The 18,503-nt window shown below is 30.3% G+C and overlaps 1 protein-coding gene across 1 annotated transcript in view; it reads left to right on the forward strand.

The window, feature by feature from the left end:
- The window catches only part of LOC127710203 (voltage-dependent T-type calcium channel subunit alpha-1H-like), a 99,128-nt gene that overhangs the window by 41,985 nt on the left and 38,640 nt on the right, over window positions 1–18,503 (forward strand). Inside the window, exons 5-10 of the mRNA XM_052215961.1 lie at window positions 1,426–1,518; window positions 3,875–4,655; window positions 11,768–11,950; window positions 14,372–14,484; window positions 16,015–16,166; window positions 17,152–17,340. Of these exons, the coding sequence (XP_052071921.1) occupies window positions 1,426–1,518; window positions 3,875–4,655; window positions 11,768–11,950; window positions 14,372–14,484; window positions 16,015–16,166; window positions 17,152–17,340 (1,511 nt within the window). The remainder of the gene's footprint in view (window positions 1–1,425; window positions 1,519–3,874; window positions 4,656–11,767; window positions 11,951–14,371; window positions 14,485–16,014; window positions 16,167–17,151; window positions 17,341–18,503) is intronic.

Here is an 18,503-nt window from a genome sequence, read left to right on the forward strand (position 1 = left end):
TGATTGGCTATTAATTTTAACGGGATTGGTTTCAATAGTATCAACTGAACTTCATTATGAAACGCAGATCAACTTTTCACAATAAATCCTTAAAAAAATGCATAAACAGAAACCTTATCCATAATGCACTTGAAGGTCGCATAAATCCAAAATATGCTTGAAGGTCATATATCCAGAAGACAAGTCTCAGCTAAAGGAAACAGAACTGAACAAATTAAAACTTTCAAGCAAACAATAAAATGAATACTAGAAGTTATAGGTTTGGGCAATTCACCAAATAGCTAGTGTTATCGTCAGGAAATAGGGGCAATGGAAGGATTAGCACATCACGCTGTACAAGAAATTCCATCTAATTTTCACACAGTTAAATCATGAAAGAAAAAGAGCAAACAACATTACACTTACAGTTGAAATTTTATGTATGCTATACATAATTATGAATGAAATGAGAGATGGGTTATATAACAATGAAACAGCAAGCCATCAACAATAAAACTGGAAAAGACATCAAGAAGTCAATAAACTGCTTTGAACAATAGAGTTTCTACCAGATGTCACGCTATAAATAATATATAAACATGATAAAAGTTTGAACAGAATTAACATTTAAGACTACCAAAGATCTACCAAAAGCATTAGATTCTCAAGTGTTAAAACACTAAGACAAACCCTTACAAGGTGTTACAGCCGATTTCATTGAGTGTGTAGGCAACGGTAATATCTTTGGTTAGCTTGCTTGCTAGCTGAACCGTGAAGTCATTATTAGGTTAGGTAAACTACCCTCCTTTAAGAGTAGACTAGTCCGACAGATAACCGATCTATCTATCTGTAGGACTAGGCTACTTCAAAAGGAGGGTAGTTTACCTAACCTAATAATGACTTCACGGTTCAGCTAGCAAGCAAGCTAACCATAGATATTACCTTTGCCTACACATTCAATGCAATCGGCTGTATGACTAGTGAAAAGATTGTTTTGTTTTTACATTAGTTTATATAAAATCACTGGTATCATACTCAGTAACTCCGTAATATATAATGACAGGGAAGGTGTAAATGAGAATCAGGGTTGCTCACTATGTGAAAACTGCAGTCTTTACACAGAAGCTATTCATATGTTTACAGTGTTTTCACTAGTAGTCAGTTTTATTTTGATTTATGCGGAACTATTGAAAAGATTTTTAGGTGTACAACCAAAATTGTTCAATAGGGAATTCTGGTAAATCTATGAAGAATTTGCTGAAGTCAATATTTTTTACTTGAGGGCAATATTGGAATTCCTTTGTTTGGAATAGCTCTTGATAAAATTTGAATTCAACTGACAAGTTGCTGAAAAAATAGGTCAACACAAGAATAGGTTATGTTGTAAATATTTATAAAACAATGACATTATTTCCATTTTGCTGAAGATTTTGTTTTATTTTTCAGGTAATTAGTTTAGAAAGTTGGGTGAATATTATGTATTATGTACAGGATGCTCATTCTTTTTGGGACTGGTCTTATTTTGTAGCTTTAATTGTGGTAAGTATTTTATAATCACTTTTAAAAAATTAATATGCTATTTAGAGTATAATATTAAAAACAACTTTTCCTGTATTTTCGACCTTTCTTTTTTTTTTTTATCCTTAATAAAAGAGGATCATTATTATAGAGTTTTTTTTTCAAATTCATCAGGAAATTGCATTGTTTCAAAGATGTATCTTGCTAAAATGATCCATAGTAGAAATTTTCAAAAAACAGCCATAGAAAGTTCAATTTAAGGTGTAATAGAATATTAGTAGACCTTGCAGTGTCAAGTTTTATTATAATTTATAAATATATGCCAAATTTCAGGTTTTACATAAATTTGATTTGGAACAGTAAAAAATAGACCCATTGTACTTTTCTGTTTTAACACTTTCCTGATTATATTTAACTTAAGAATTCCAATTTTTCTAGAACAAAAAATGTATGGTTTAACTTTATTCTGTAAAGTACCAAAAGTATAGGTAATTAGATACAGTCAGTCATTACACGTCTTAATTCCCAAGCCTCTAATGCTTTTCCTCCAAAATAGCGTTATTATGACTACATTTTCTATAAATCGTATTATTTCCAAACCTATTTTGTGGAGGTGTATGTATTGAATGGTAGGAATGACATTTAAATGAATGGAATATCATTTTAAGTACTTAACACTTGGGGAGTATAACTTTCTTTATTTCATTTATCTTTCCAATGTTTATGAAATTATTCCAGTTCTCTCTGGTCTTGTTAAAATTGATGAGGAGAATATTGCATTATGCCATTCACAGAAACTTGTTGGGGTTTTGTGGTAAAAACAATTCTTGAAAATGGTATGGGTATAGCTTTGTTTATCAAAACAATATTTAAAAAAAAAGAAGTGAGGTCACATGATTGTTTCAGATTAGATTTACCAGAATAAAAATAAGGAGAAGTGGTATGATTGCATATGAGACAACTTATACTCCACCAGAAACCAAATGATGTGGATAAAAGCAATTACAGGTTACTGTACACTTTATGTCCTTCAACAATGAGAAAAACCCATACCATATAGTTAGCTGTAAAAGGCCCTAACATGAAAAATGTGAAACAATTAAAACGAGAAAAATAACGGCCTAATTTTTCCAATACCGGTATAAATTTAAAAAAAAAAATTATTACATAAAACAAATATGGCAACATGAACCAACGACGACCACAGAATTACAGGCTCCTGACTTGGGACAGGCACATAGAGAATGTGGCGAGTTTAAACATGTCCTTAACCCTTCCCCTAGCTCAAGGTATACATTTCAAAACAAATAAGTTTTTCTCAGTATTGTCATATTTGTGTTGAAATATAATTACTACAAGTTTTACAAACAAAAACATAGAAAGAAATGATCAATTATACTTTAATTGTATGAAAAAGCTGTTTTATAAATTATCAGATCTGATGGTGAAACCAAAATTGTTCAGGTTTGACTTAGTTAATTGAATTAATAGGTAAAATCACTTGAAGCTATAGCTATTTCACCTGCTAAACATGCTTTCTATAGATATTTAAATAATTAAACAATTTATAGTTCTTAGTTAAGTTCAAATTGAATGGAACTGTTGCAAAACATTAGTCACCATTTAAGGAGTTTGAGCCTATTAATAAAAAGACAGAAAAATAAGTAAATAAATATCAGATTGCATGTCAAGTGTGTTTTGTGCTTTGAAGCAAATGTACAAGTCATTGACAAACAACCATTGTAAAAACAAATAAGTGATGGGGATTGGAAATTGTGACATTTTTTTCAAAGACTAACAAAAATCTCCTAAAAGATCAAATAGAAAGACACAAATGATTAATGACATTCAATAATATCATATCATAAATCAAATTGGTTTTTTGACTCTGTTCTGTCTTTTTGAAGTGTTTTAAAAACAAATGTCAGTTACCAAGAATTTGCATCATCAACTAGATGCAGAAACCTGAACTCAAGTATTAATTTATTAATAAAATCAGAAAAAAGCAAGTTTTTGTAAAGAACAAGTGAATCTATTACGTTTGGGTAATGAGGTGAAACTCTTGAATCGACTTGTACTGTTAGAGTTTAAAATAGTCAAAACAACCATCAAACAAAAGAGTTACAATGAAAACATGTAAATATTAAAAATTCAATAATAGCAGAATTAATTTTGAAAAAAATAGTTAGAAGTCTGATTGAAAAAGAGTGTGATCTATACACAATTAAACATTCAGTTTTCCTGTTGAGTTATATAAATTATAGGCTTCATTAAAGCCATTTTAATTCCAATCGATAAAAGTCTGTATCTACTTTATTGACTGTTAACATATGTTTTAAGATTGAAATGTTGTAAAATCTCTTTTCTTTCATTTCAGATTGGTTCTTTTTTTATGATTAATTTATGCCTAGTTGTGATAGCGACCCAATTCTCAGAGACTAAGAAACGAGAAACTGAACGAATGATGCAGGAGCGAAAACGTTTTCAGTCCTCAAGTACTTTGGCCAGTAATTCGGAACCTGGTGGTTGTTATGCAGAAATATTAAAATATGTTGCACATTTAGGGCGAAGAGCGAAACGGAAAATCTTAAAAATGTATTACGATGCAAGAGGAAAGACTCATCCACGACATAAAATAAAACCTCAGTTAGCATTAGGGAAACGAAAACAAAGCAAAGGTAGTGATACTGCACAGAGTCATGCTTGTAATAGTTGTTCACACAGATTTAACTATTTTTATCAGTTTGTTAACAATCAGACAGACCCACATATAAGTCGTCGCAACAGTAGTCCTATAGCTCCCCGCGCATCACCTGAGATGAGTGACCTTGACTCTATATCATCACCGCGTTGTACTAACTTTCTAACAGTGCCAGGCTTTAACAGCATGAATCCCTCGTCTGAATCTATTAACACGCTAGCTTTTACTGCCACTGACACGCTATCACCTCCATTGCTCAAACCTCGTATATCATCGCCAAATCATTTAGCACCGCCGCATGGCAGCATTAGTAGAACTCCCTCGCTAAATAGTGAATGTAGTAAGAAATTACCATGTGTGCCTGAGTTACTAGTTATACGTACCCCTAGGACTACACCAATGCACCAGTCTCATAGTCCAAGTAACACCAAGAATCATAATAATCACACTTATAAGGGTAAGTTTAATCAGTATAATCACACTAATAAGGGAAAGTTTAATTATTGTAATCAATATAATCAGTATAATCAGTATAATCACACTAATAAGGGAAAGTTTAATTATTGTAATCAATATAATCAGTACAATCAGTATAATCAGTGTAATCATGCTTATAATGTGTAACACAGTTATCCTTGCTTAGGACACTGCAATTTGATATACAGATAAATTCCAATTTATAAGTGTACCTAAATTGATACATTTTATTAAAAGCTTGCTTTTTTCAGTAATATATATGTAGTACAATGCAAAAGTCTTTTTTAAGTTAAAGGAAATACAATCTGTAAAAAGATTGTGGTGGCCTAAGAATTGATAGATGGCAAAGGAAAATATCATAGGCAGGTTCTCGTGATGGCTTTTTTTATATCTAATATTTAAGTAGATGCTTTTAAGCACTTTCTAAAGTCTAAAGTAAAATGATTAAAAACTGGAAAGAATTGACTGATAAAAGCTTTCACAAGAAGTTTTCCTGCTGATGATATTTGACTTAAATTATTTAACTATGTACTTATATTATGCATTGATGTGATAGATATATATTTATGTAAAATGCAAATGCATTACATGTTGTTATGTAGATAAATAACCATTGTTGTTAATTTATAGCTTAACGTAAAGCTTTTGTGTTATATCTTATAGGAAATAGGTTTAAACCATTAGAAAAAAGTACAGGCATTTTGTTACAAAGAAGTGTTGATGCCAAAACATATCACAGCTTCCCTTTCTACAAATAAAGAGATTGTACTTTAATGTAAGGGTAGCTTGGTAAAGAAATATAAATTTTATCTGTTTAAATGCCAGTCTTTTTAAGAATTAGGCAATTTAGAAGAATTTCAAATCTTTGCCAAACAAAACTTGCCGACCTAACCATCCGATTTTGTTACCCTCGTCCTGAGTTAGAAATGGTAGGTCTTTCGTTTCTGTGTGTCTGGTAATTGAGAAATCTTGAGAAAACTTTTGGTTAAAATGATAGCACATAAAGGAGTTAGCTCCCCTTTAATAATTTCTAGTGCGTTTCAACCAAATTAATCTTAAAATAATAGAACAGGAAAAGGAAACAAATGTTATATTCGTGCACCATTATTCATTGTGACTTGAGTGGGTTTTTGTTTGTCAAGAGTTTCTTAGGCAGATTGGCAATTAAAAGGAGAGGGTATGATATGAGCCCTTATTTGGCACTTGAATTTGCAAAAATAGTAAAAATGAATAGGTAATAAAATCTTGACACTTCTGTTCGAAAATGTAGTTGTGATATCACTATGACATCATTATCATGTTGAAATTGACATATTTGAACTAATAGGGCCGTTTTACATTTTAGTAATGAGCCAAAGCCTTGCCCAAAAAGATATTTTACGCACATAAACATCCTTTTAATGCCTGGCTTAAAGGGCGAAGTGAGCTTTTCTCATCACAATCGTCAATCTTTGTCCATTAACTTTTACAAAAATCTTTTCCTCTAATACTACTGGTCATGATCTAATCAAACTTGTTGGTTATTGTTTTGTTGACCTTTTATTCACAAATCCTCTTTTATTCATAATCAGTATGCCTTGAATGGCAGATGTCATGTGGATTTTAAGAGACTTTTTATCTAACTTCAAAGCTGACTATGATATTTCCGCAAAGGAAATTGGATTGAAAATTGCATAATATCATCTTTTTTCTTCATTTTCAGGAAATACGTGAATATTATGATCTGATTGAATTGTCATAACATTGTAAATCTCATTCATCTATATATCTTGATTTCCGCATTTTACTATATTATGAGCAAATATGAATTGTAGTGCAATTCGTTTGTAACGATAATTTTCATTGGACGTTGATAAATATTTTGAAGGGGTAAATTCCACGTTCTACCAGGCCGTAACTAAGAAAGCCACCATTTTGAAAACCGAGTTTTGTTTGGTATGTAATTTCACACAAAATAAAAATGAAAGTCACATTTTGAGCCTCAAAATCTTCTTTTTGTCACCGTTGAAACCATTCTGAATCGTACGAAAGGTTTTAATACGTCTAGTGTTTATGTTTGACATCGTGAGTATTCATATGACGTCACATTGTTTAGATGCTAAAGACAATGCAACAATTTCGCGGACTTTTTCATTTCTTTCATTTTAAGCCAAAATATTTATTAAATGGTATTTATTTAAATATGCTGCATTAGAATGGAGATAACTGTATTGTATTTTAAGCTTGGCCTTCATAAAACTTGATTTTACTGTCACATATATTTATTTACCTAGCTCCGCTAGGTAAACTCAATTTGCGACAGTAAAATCTACGTTTTACGAAGGCCAAGCTTAAAATACAATACAGTTATCTCCTAAGTACTTTAAGAATGTCCATATTTTGGGCCAAAAAAAAAGGATGGTAATGCCCCTCCTTTCATTTTGAATTGCTGTTTGACAATTGTGATAATTTTCTTTTAATTTGATCGAAAATCCTGCAAAAAAGATTCACTTGTATATAATGTCATGGATATTATTAACAGATTGGTATTGTTTTATTAACAGTTTGGTATTTTTTTATTAACAGTTTGGTACTGTTTTATTGAATTTGATTTGACAATTGGATCTGATTAATTATCAAACTTCACACATTTTTCCAACTTGTAATTGTTATTGAATAATTTCTACAACTGTGAAATGTTTTTTCTCCATAATTTTGTCAGTAAGGGCAAGTGGGAATGTTATTGAGTATCATATGAGTGAAGTGTGCTTTTGAAGATCTACTCCGGACAATTTATTTTATTTGAAGATAAATCTGTTTTGTGTCATTGATTGAATCTTTATTTGCTAACATATAATGTTTATTGATTTTCTTTATACACCCGTTTATCAAATTATGATGCGAAAAACCACAATAAGTAAATGTTCTTGGAAGCCAATTGTCTGATATAATTGAATGATTATATTTGATCATAATAGACTACATCAGAAAATTAGTAATCAATCAATTTAAACATTTACTTTTTTCAAGGATCATCAAAGAAATATAAAAACTGACATTTTATTTTTAAAGTCTTAATTTAGAGATTAGAAATGTAAAACTTGTCTGCATATAATAATCAAATGATAATAGGAACAAAAAACTTCAAATCTGCTTTGTGAGCAGAAGGTCCTTTCTGATTGGCTTTTGATTGGGGAAGTTCATGGTCACATGAGTGTTTGTCTTCTGAAGATAATAATATTGGCTAAGATTTATATAAACTGACACAGACTAATCATATCCATCAATTTGGTGCCTTTTAATCTCCAGAATTAATGAAGTTTGCACAAAATACTATTAAGATTTTTGGCTTGTAATAATGAAGTCCTTGTTTCTAACTGAAAAATGTGTATTGATGACTTAATCAACGAACTATTAAAGTACTCATCTTATTGACACTGTTGATGCTTTAATTACTTTCCTTTATAAATTATATTATAGAATTTTGCTAAGCTACAGATCTTACAATCTTTAAATGGCCTAGACCTAGTAAAAGTTGCAGAACTAATATTCTTTGTGAAGTTTTATTTTGATTCAGATGAAAACTGTTTTGACCTACACTGTAGCTCACCTGGTCTAAAGGGCCCTAGCTCACCTGATCTAAAGGGCCCAGGTGAAATTTTCCCATCACTTTTTTAACTGTTGTCCATCATAAGTTTTAAAAATATCTTTAAGCCCAAGTTTGTTTTTGTCAGTTGTTTATTTTGTTTTTTTCTTTTTTATATCCAAAGTGCTCATAAATAGTTAATAGAAAATCTTTAAAATACTGTTAATATTGTATAGCTGCCACACTTTATAAAAATAATATGCTGATGATCCTTTCGAGAAATTTTGTTGATGACTTCAACCCTCTTGAATGTATTCTCTTTTATAACTATTGAAACCTCCATGATTATTAGATTGAAACATTTTGCTAATCGAATCCAAGTTATGCAAAGTAACTAGGTGAGTGATACAATGTCCTGGGAGTCTTTTAATTAAGTTTTGGGTTAATATCCATATTAACTGGGGTCTTTGACGTTTGTAGCAAAAATGGTGTGTGAAATTGAAAAAAATATTTCATTGTTTAAAAGTAAAAAATAAAGGTTGCCACAGCAGAATGATCTTTGCAAATATTGATTGATTGATTGTTGGTTGCTTATTGTCTATTGGCAAATATTTCATGCATGTTCAGGACTTTGCAAATAATGCCCTTTTTAACACATTCTAATTGTAGTGCTACTCTTAACGTTGTGATTTGATATTAATTCAGCAAAAGTTTTCAGAAAAAGGCTGTTATATTACTTTGACCCAATTTAACAACTACTTAAACAGTGTTCCTCGGCAATAATCCTGATTTGAATAATTCATTTTTCTCCCGGTCATTTCTCAGTTAAATATGAATAATAATATCTTCTGATTTTAGATACAGAAAGTTATTTTGGTGGCAAATAAATCAATCTGAAACTAGTTACATCAATTGTAATCATATTCATCTAGACTCAGCATTTTGTTTAAACTCATTCAATTTAAAATAAGATAAATACAGGAGAGGCTCTTAAAAGATAGTTGATCTGACAAATTAAGACTGATTTTTCAGAAATTAGATTTAGAAATTTGGGTCAGTGAGATGTATAAAACACTGAGAAGCAAAAAGGTTTTTTTGTTATAAGACTCAATATATTGTATTATAAGACTCAGTATTTTGTATTATAAGACTCAGTGTTTTGAATTATAAGACTCGGTGTATTGTATTATAAGACTTAGTGTATTGTATTATAAGACTCAGTGTATTGTATGAACCAATCTAGTTGACTTAGGCTAAGTTTTCATTATGGTGCACATGAATGGTATTTGGTCAATGGACACATCTGCAGTACATATGAATAAAAAATGTTGGGTATTTTTCAACAGGACGGCAACCCAAAGAGACTCGATATAGCCAAGAGTGCTGAAAGTGGTATTAAAAACCAACAATCAATCACATATTAGAGACAATCGTATACTGAAAAATAGTGAAAGAACTCCTAAATTTATTATCTATTAAAGCAATACTTATAAGGAGATATCCCATTGGTTCCCCAGGATACTGAATGTCATTGATGGCAAAAAACTTTTCTGTCTGAAGCGCAAGATTTAATTATGATAGTTATCTAATGAAACATAATAGACTCTTGAGGCCAGACTTTTTAAGTCAGACTGACATGAAGAATGGAGCAAAAATCCATATTTAGAAATAATTCCATTCAAGATGTATTATATTGTACCAATCTTGGTACTTTCAGGTCTTGTAATTAATGGACATTTATATTTTGATGATTTTTTTCTCATATCATCAAGATCTCTTGAATGTTTTAGTATAAATCTGTATCAGGAGAATGATTTATGTAATCTTATCCCTGCATGTTAATCCATCCATCTTTCTTGACATTTGATCTGCATCCATTGAGATGATTTTAACAAGAACTTGACAAATTCCTTGACAATAAAAGATGAGAAACAAATATTGAGAAAATTTGACATAATGCTAAAAAATGGCTTGCAAAATTAGTAGCTCATAACTCCGTTAATATTGAATCAGGGATATGATGTCAGTTGCATTTTGGTTTGATTGATGCTTGAAATGTCTTAGACCATGCAATGTAAATATCAATCATTTTACGGATGCAACTGCATTGAGTAAATTGGCGTTACATTCTCTGTCAAATTTAACTGTGATGACTTAATTAATTGTTTGCAAAGTCAAGGGACAGTTTTGATGAAACCAGAATCGGTACATAGCGACAATCTGTATGGAGCGTTTTCTGTTTTGAAAATACATTTCTCTAATTCTTTTCTGACTTATTCCTTTCCTTAATCATTAATTATTAATTGATTAATAGCCTGTTGTTCTCCCTTTCTCCATTCATCTTTGGTTCAATTTGAAATTTCTTGTTCATTGAATTTAGCCATTTTGATGGCATAAAAAGTTGATCTTGTTTGATAATGTCACACAAAAAGAATGTCAAATTTGTGCCTACATATTGTCTTAAACAGATATCTCTAATTCCTATCTGACTTAAACTTTCCACTTCTTGTTGAATTTTTGTGATGCTAAAATCGATGAAGTTGAAAAAGCAAGATTAAGGCGTCAACAATGTAATAGTTTGGAATTTAGTCAGTTTATGGGAACTTCTAGTGGTATGTCAATGATATTTGGTGTGCAGTTGTTGTGAGCATTGGCACATCTTAATTCCATGTGTTCGTAATTGTGGTTTGATTTTAATTTTTTGTTCATTAGAAGATTTGTTTTAGTACGTTATTTCTGACTAAAGGTTCACCGACCCCATTGAAATGCACATTCAAATGTTTTTTTCTGACAGGTCTTTGCTTTAACCTGTCTCGATTAAAAAACCATATGATTGATAAGAAATATGTTTAGTCAGTTCATGGCAGCTTCATCGCAGTTTGTCACAAATGGTAAATAATGATAATGTACTAATAACACAAGTTTCCATATCTTTTCTACAGGGTTCCCTGGGCAAGTCCCCAGGTTAAAAATAAGTTCTAATAAGTTGTTGTAGGTCCTGTCAATATAAGAAGTTCATGGTTGAATTGATTATGTAATTGAACTTAATCTCATTGTATCAAAATGATATTATGTAAAATTTACAATATAATAATAGTCTGTTGAAATCTTGATGAAGATTTATATATGCTTAAAGTGTTTTTTTTAGTATTATGCTGGTATTAAATTTTCGGTTTCACTAGATATAAATGTATATGGTAATGTAACTCAATATTATTACTTTAATGTACTTATTGTGCTATTTATTTTTGTTGCAGTGTCCTCTTGCAAAATTTTGACTTTGATTAAATTTCAAGGTCTATTTATTAAGTAAATAGTGAATCTGTTTCCGTATATAAACTTTATGCACTTGGAAAAGCAATGAACACAATAATCCCTGCTATTTATTTGTAATTATTTGAATGATGTCTCGAGTATTTAGAATAATTGAACTTTATTTTCCGATAAATTCTATTTGCAATTACGAAAATAAAATAGTATTTTCAAATGTCAACTTTTAATGCTAATACATTATCGTCTATTTAAAGGTATTCCAGAAGATCTCCTAGACGTAATTGGAGACAAACAGATCTGTTACCTAGTGAATGATTACGATAAACAATGTAATCATACATGTAATCATGTTTCTCATGATGTCTCTGATAATGAGAACCATAAGGAGAAAGATTCTGAGATTGAAATCAAAGATAAAAAGGGCAAGCATCATAAAAGTAAGAAAAATAAATATAAGGTTATCTTTCTTTCACTATTTTGCTAGAGTTATCTCCCATTTCTATTACAATCATTTATACAACTAAGAACTACATTATAATTCTGTAGAATTATTTATAACTAAAGCCCTATATGTGTTAACCAAATGTTCTTGCAATCTTGCAATTGGTCATTTAAAGGTGATTTTTATCATGCTTTTTTAAGCAATACTACATTGCTGAGATAAGACAACTGGTTTCAGCAATTTTGGTTTCAACACCTAACTTTTACACTTCTTTGTAAAAGTCAAACAGAATTGGCCATTTCACCAAGAAAATTGGTATAAACATGAAAAGTGTTTTAATATTCTTATATTCATCTGTTTTAGAAGAGATTATTTTGCTGTTTATGGGGTAAATTTCACCAAATTCAAACTGAAATAAATCTGTTGTAAAACACTGAAGATAATTATTCTAAATTATTCTGAAGGTGGAATTATGACTGTTGCTTTGAATTTTGGATGATACAGGTATGCTGAACTGCTTTGCAAACATGATAAAAAGATAAGGAAAAAAAAAACAAAGAAAAAGAGAGAAAAAAGAGAACAGTAGCAAAATTTACCAGCTGTACGTTAGTCATCAAATTCATTAATAATCAAGAAACTTGCATGCATGTTGAAGAGAGAGAGGAAGTCAGCTAAAACAACACGAACATTAGAACTCGTCATAAATGTGTTAGTTCATTAAGGCTTAAAAGTTGGTTTAATGTCAATGACTTCATCAGTTATTTGATGAAATTCATATCAAACCTTATCTAATTAATAATAGTTGATATTGAAATGTTTCATAACAGTACTTGTATGCATATATGAGGGTGTGATAATGGGGTCCTTTATTTCTTTATTCTTTATTTTTTTGGACTATTTTTGTCTATTCTTTATTTTTTTTTTCCATTTAATCTCTATTCTTTATTTGTTTGCCTATTTTTCTCTTTTCTTTTTCTTTTTTTTTGCCTATTTTTTCTATTCTTTTATTTTTTTTTTTGTCTATTTTTCTCCATTCTTTATATTTTTTGCCCTTTATTCTGCACTTTTTACCCACTATTCTCTATTCTGTAAACCTCACCCAGACCCTCATATATTATTGATAATGGATTTAAAATTCAAAGTATGAAAAACACCTTTATATCATACAAAATTGAATAAAAACATCACTTATTACAGCTTTGTTACATCAAGCACAGTTTATACAATTATCACTTTAAGATTATTTATTTTATGGGCGAAACATAACAGATTTTCAGAGAAATTACTGCCCATCTTAAGGAGATGTTTGCTGCAATATTACTACAAGTATTGACCTCACTTTAAAGAAGATATTTCATGCATTTATCAAATACTTAGAAGAATAAACAAACCTTCAACACAGAATGTGTGTTTATGCAGAGTTTAATGAAACATGCTTTGTAATATCTGGAATAATTATTACTTATAAAAAAATGCTTGAAGAGTCATCGAGTATGAATGTATGAATATATGAATACTGTGGATTCATTTACTTTCGAAGGTATCAATTTTCGTGGATTGAAGAAAACTTGCATTTTTGTGGATATTTAATTTCGTGGTTTTGCAAAGATCTGCATACACTCCTTCAGAAAATTAGTAATTTGTTGAACATTTAAATTCATGGTTCCACTCTGACCACAAATGCACGAAAATTGGTATCCAACGAATAATAATGAATCACAGTATACAGATTGGTATGATAGTTTGTGCGTACCAATACTTCTACTGTGGATTCATTTATTTTTCGTAGGTACCAACTTTTCGTGAAATAAAGAAAAATTGTAGTTTCATGGATATTTGATTTCATGGTTTTGCAAAAGTCTGCATACAAGCCAATAGAAAATGTGTATTTTGTAAAACATTTAAATCCATAATTCACCTGTACCCATGAATCAACGAAAATTGGTATCCCACGAATTATAATGAATCCACAGTACTATGAGAGTTACTTATGTGTACGTCAACTCTGCTTTAGTTTGATTTAATATGTGAAGCAGCTTCTTTGAGATTGGTTCCTTCATTATTTAGTTATTTCAGAAGTGTCTAATAGATACCTTTAATCACATCAGTAATGGCGGAAAAGGTTATTTACATTTTACCTTTGGTGATGGCTGTGACATTACTGTGTATTGATCTGAGTAAATTTGTCTCTAGGGATAATATTGTATCAGCTGCCAGTGATGGATTCAGGGGTGGGCGTAACCTTTGATGTATTGATTGGAAAAAATATTACTTTTTTGCATAAAATCGTCCCTAAAAAATATTGCCTTGTTCCTCTCAGCAGTATATACCCTATATATTCCAATTGTTGGAAATTATGTCTCACCCATAATTTAATTTAAATGATTTAAAATAAATTTCATTTCATTTCTTTAAGACTGTGTCTCAGACAAAATGGAGAAATTTGTAGAACACAAGTTATTCCGCTGGGGGATATTAGGAGCTATAGTAATCAACACAGCCAGTATGGGAATAGAGCATCACCACCAGGTTTGTATCGGTCATTGTTTGTTATGGTTATTATGGATACAGTAGGTTCTATTAAGAAACACACTCACTTGGTCAGAATAAAGGTGACATTTCAACATTAACACAGAATTCAGTAACTCTAATACATGTCAATTAACTGGTACATATATATGGAAATTATAAACAAAACCAAAAACTCTTATAAAAAACCTTACCAATCAATTTCTTTGTCAAACCTTCAAAGAATTTATAAAACTTTGACAGAAGCTTTTTTTATGCATAAGCGATAATATGTGCACTAATGCAAAAAAATGAAAACAACACGTTATAAATTTAATGCGTCTGAAGCGCTTTTCTGGATTTAACTTGATCTTATAAGCCAAGGATGTATAAGAACCAAAACAGTTGAAGAGCTATATGACCAAATAATAGGCAAATCCATCTACGGTCAACTTTGCCTAAGGGAGTTGAAACTTTAGTTTCTTTATGCAAACATTTGCAAATATATACTTTTTTTCATTTTTAAGCGGATTTTCGAAGGAAAAATCGGTTATTGATTTGGGGATGTATGGCAGGCGTGCAGGCGTTCGGCTGCCAAACAGTGTCTGTTCATTAACATGAAAGCACTTTGATGAAATCTTTTCAAATTTAGATATGTTGTTTCCTGTGACTAAATGAAGGTCAAGTTCAATTTTCACGATTTTAGCTTCTCTCGTTGTTGAGTTGTAGACCTTTCAATAGCGAAAGGTGATATTTATTATATGATTTATTTTTATTTTGAGTTATTTCCCTTTGAACAGAAATGGTGTAATTGATAAGTATATGGATAGATAGTCTATCAATGATTGTATCTGTTCAATTGATTTTAGTCTGGAGTTATCAAAATTTCTTTAAAACTATTTTTTTTAAGTCATGTGTGTTTTGAAGGTAGATGTCACAGTTGTTATGTTGTATTTTATTTTTGTTGGGTGTGTTAATGTTTTATCAGTATTTTTCTGGTAGATGAATTTTTACAGTTAACATTTACAGACAATCTGGGATTAAATTTGTTTGACATGACAAATTTGTTAACTTTCATGGATTGTTATGAGCATTTAAAGAAAAGTTTACTTTTCTTTTAAAATTCTGTATATTACTGATAAATGGACTCACTTTTTGCAGTCAACATTACACTTATACACTAACAGCAGCAATCACAGGTGAGACACAGGGTTCCATGGAACCCTTTAAAAAATTTTATTTATTTAATTTCAAGAAATTTTTACAGTCTTAGCTGCAACTTCTAAAGAAAATAACGCTATTCAATCTTGTCATATGTGGCATTGTATCTCGTGTTAGGTGCTATAATGGTAGATCCCAATGAAGGGGTCTTGAACTCGGTCACAATTTATCTCAACTCTTGAGAATTTAGAGCTTGACATAGGATTCTTCATTGAAAACTATATGTTGACCTATAGATGACGTTTTGGTTTTATTGTGTTGTAAAGTTTGTGTATAATCATTGTTCATTATTTTATTCCTAATTATAATTATTATATGATATAATTTCAGCCTATTGAGTTGACAGAAGCCTTAGAATACAGTAATATCGTGTTTTGTACTTTGTTTGCACTTGAAATGGTCTTGAAATTAATAGCATACGGACCTTTTGGTTATATCAAAAATGGTTTTAATGTATTTGATGGATTTATTGTGATATTAAGGTAAGCCTGTATATTTAGATACTACTAATTTGGATAAAAAAATATAATGATTAGAAAATTAATAAATTTCACAATTATTTTGCTTCATATGCTGAATGTTGGGCCCTTTGTGACAACAGTGGAAATTACTCAAAATATTTAAAATAAGAAGATGTGGTATGATTGCCAATGAGACAACTCTCCACCAGTGACCAAATGATGAAGAAATTAGCAAGTATATGTCACTATATGACCTTCAACAATGAGCAAAACTTATACTTAATAGCAAGCTATAGAAGGCTCTGAAATTGCAAATGTAAAACAATTCAAATGAGAAAACTAACGGCCTAATTTATGTACAAGTCAATAAACTTAGAAAGAAAGAAAAATGATATACGGCAACAAATGGCAACCACTGAACTTCTTTTGCTCATTTTCTTAGAAGCATGATGGCAAATTGGATCAGTAGGTCATCATCAAGATTACATCACCCTGTAACTATGATGGTAGAATTCTTAGATTCACTTCGAAAACACAAGGTCTACTTATATCAGTTAATGTATGTCTGTAACTGTGAACTTGTGTTTTTAGGTCACTGACAAATTGATGTTTACCCAAGTTTTCTTTAATTCACATTGATACTAGAAAGTTCTTAAAAAACAATTCTGTTAATAGTTCCATATAGACAATCTCCTGCCAATCTTTCAAGCTTTTTCCATGTGTAATGTCTTAATTGGCATATTTAAAATATTTTAGTTAATTTGACAGAAGAAAATAATGAAAAACAGTGAAAACAATTGCTTAATTTTAATTTATTTAAAAATATTTGTATGTTTGAAAATAATATTTTTTATCATTGTTAAGTGGTATTATTTTTGTGGAAATAGAATGGCACCAGTGAATTATCACATAATTATGTAAATATGCTTTTGATCAAAACATTCATAATTTAATTATCATAAAAAGTTTATAAACAGGAATATTTTAAATAATTCTATTTTTACAGTATGGTAGAATTATTGCAACAAGATGGAGATAGTGGGCTGTCTGTTCTACGAACTTTCCGTCTGCTTAGAATTCTAAAATTAGTTCGCTTCCTGCCAGCCCTAAGACGACAGTTAGTGGTCATGCTCAGAACCATGGATAATGTAGCCACATTTTTTGCTCTTCTTCTTTTGTTTATGTTTATCTTCAGGTAATTAAATATTTAATAGTCCATTTATAATTAGTCTAATTAGTATTTTTTTCTGTTTAAAAAATGTGAATGTTCATGATTAGATTGATTTTTAATTTTAAAAAATATATGTTTTGCTAATACACATGTATAAATATTTTGGATTTTGCCCAAGAAACAGTTAAATAAAATCATTATGAAAGGCCAATTCGAGTTTTCCTGGATTTGTCATGACAACATTAAAAGATATGTCGGCTGATATATCTTTTTATATCAAGCAAATTCATAAAATTGGCCTAAGATTTTATGTTGCGGAGATATATTTTCATAATTAATTTATAATTGATCAGTGGTCTATCAGCCCAAGATTTGAGATATGCAATTAAAACTCAATGTGTTTACTCAATTTGAAATTTACTTTGACCATGACTTTTCGGATAAATCAAAGAATTAAATTAACAGTCTGAAGGTTAAAGCAGCATTAAATTTGCATTAGTATTTTGAATCATTGGATACCAATCAATAACCTGATCTTTGGTCTTAGATAGGTGCAACGGTCATTAAATTTCTGGTCATTGACCACTGATTTGATTTATTTCATTTGTTACCTTAGATCACCATTGATTATTAATTTACAGTCATTATATAAAAATAAGGAGATGTGGGATGATTGCAAATGAGACAACTATCCAACAGAGTTCAGTTGACATGGACGTAAGCAATTATAAGTCATTGTACAGCCTTCAACAATGTGCACAACCCATACTGTATAGTCAGCTATATTAAAGCCCTGACATGACAAAATGTGAAACAATTCAAACAAATAAACGTCTTGAATTATGACAAAACAATAAAAGTTAAGCAGATGTGACAGACAGCAACCAACAATAAGCGATGAATTAAAGGCCCCTGACTTAAGAGGAACCTTGGGTCCTCGATGATCTTCAATTTTATACTTTATTTGGCCTTTTCAACCTTTTTGATTGGAGTGTTACTGATGAGTCTTTTGTAACCGAAACATGTGTCTGACATACAAAATTTTAATCCAGGTATCAATGATGAGTTTATTTAGGACCAATAAAACCAATTTAAAGTATGATGGTGTTCTTGGTTTATGAAATAAATGAACCATTATGTCCAGTTAACAACGATCATGTATTATTTATCTAGGGTGAGGATGAATT

This window comes from Mytilus californianus, unplaced genomic scaffold (assembly GCF_021869535.1).
Source record: "Mytilus californianus isolate M0D057914Y unplaced genomic scaffold, xbMytCali1.0.p SCAF_7, whole genome shotgun sequence".
In the NCBI taxonomy this organism is placed as follows: Eukaryota; Metazoa; Mollusca; class Bivalvia; order Mytilida; family Mytilidae; genus Mytilus; species Mytilus californianus.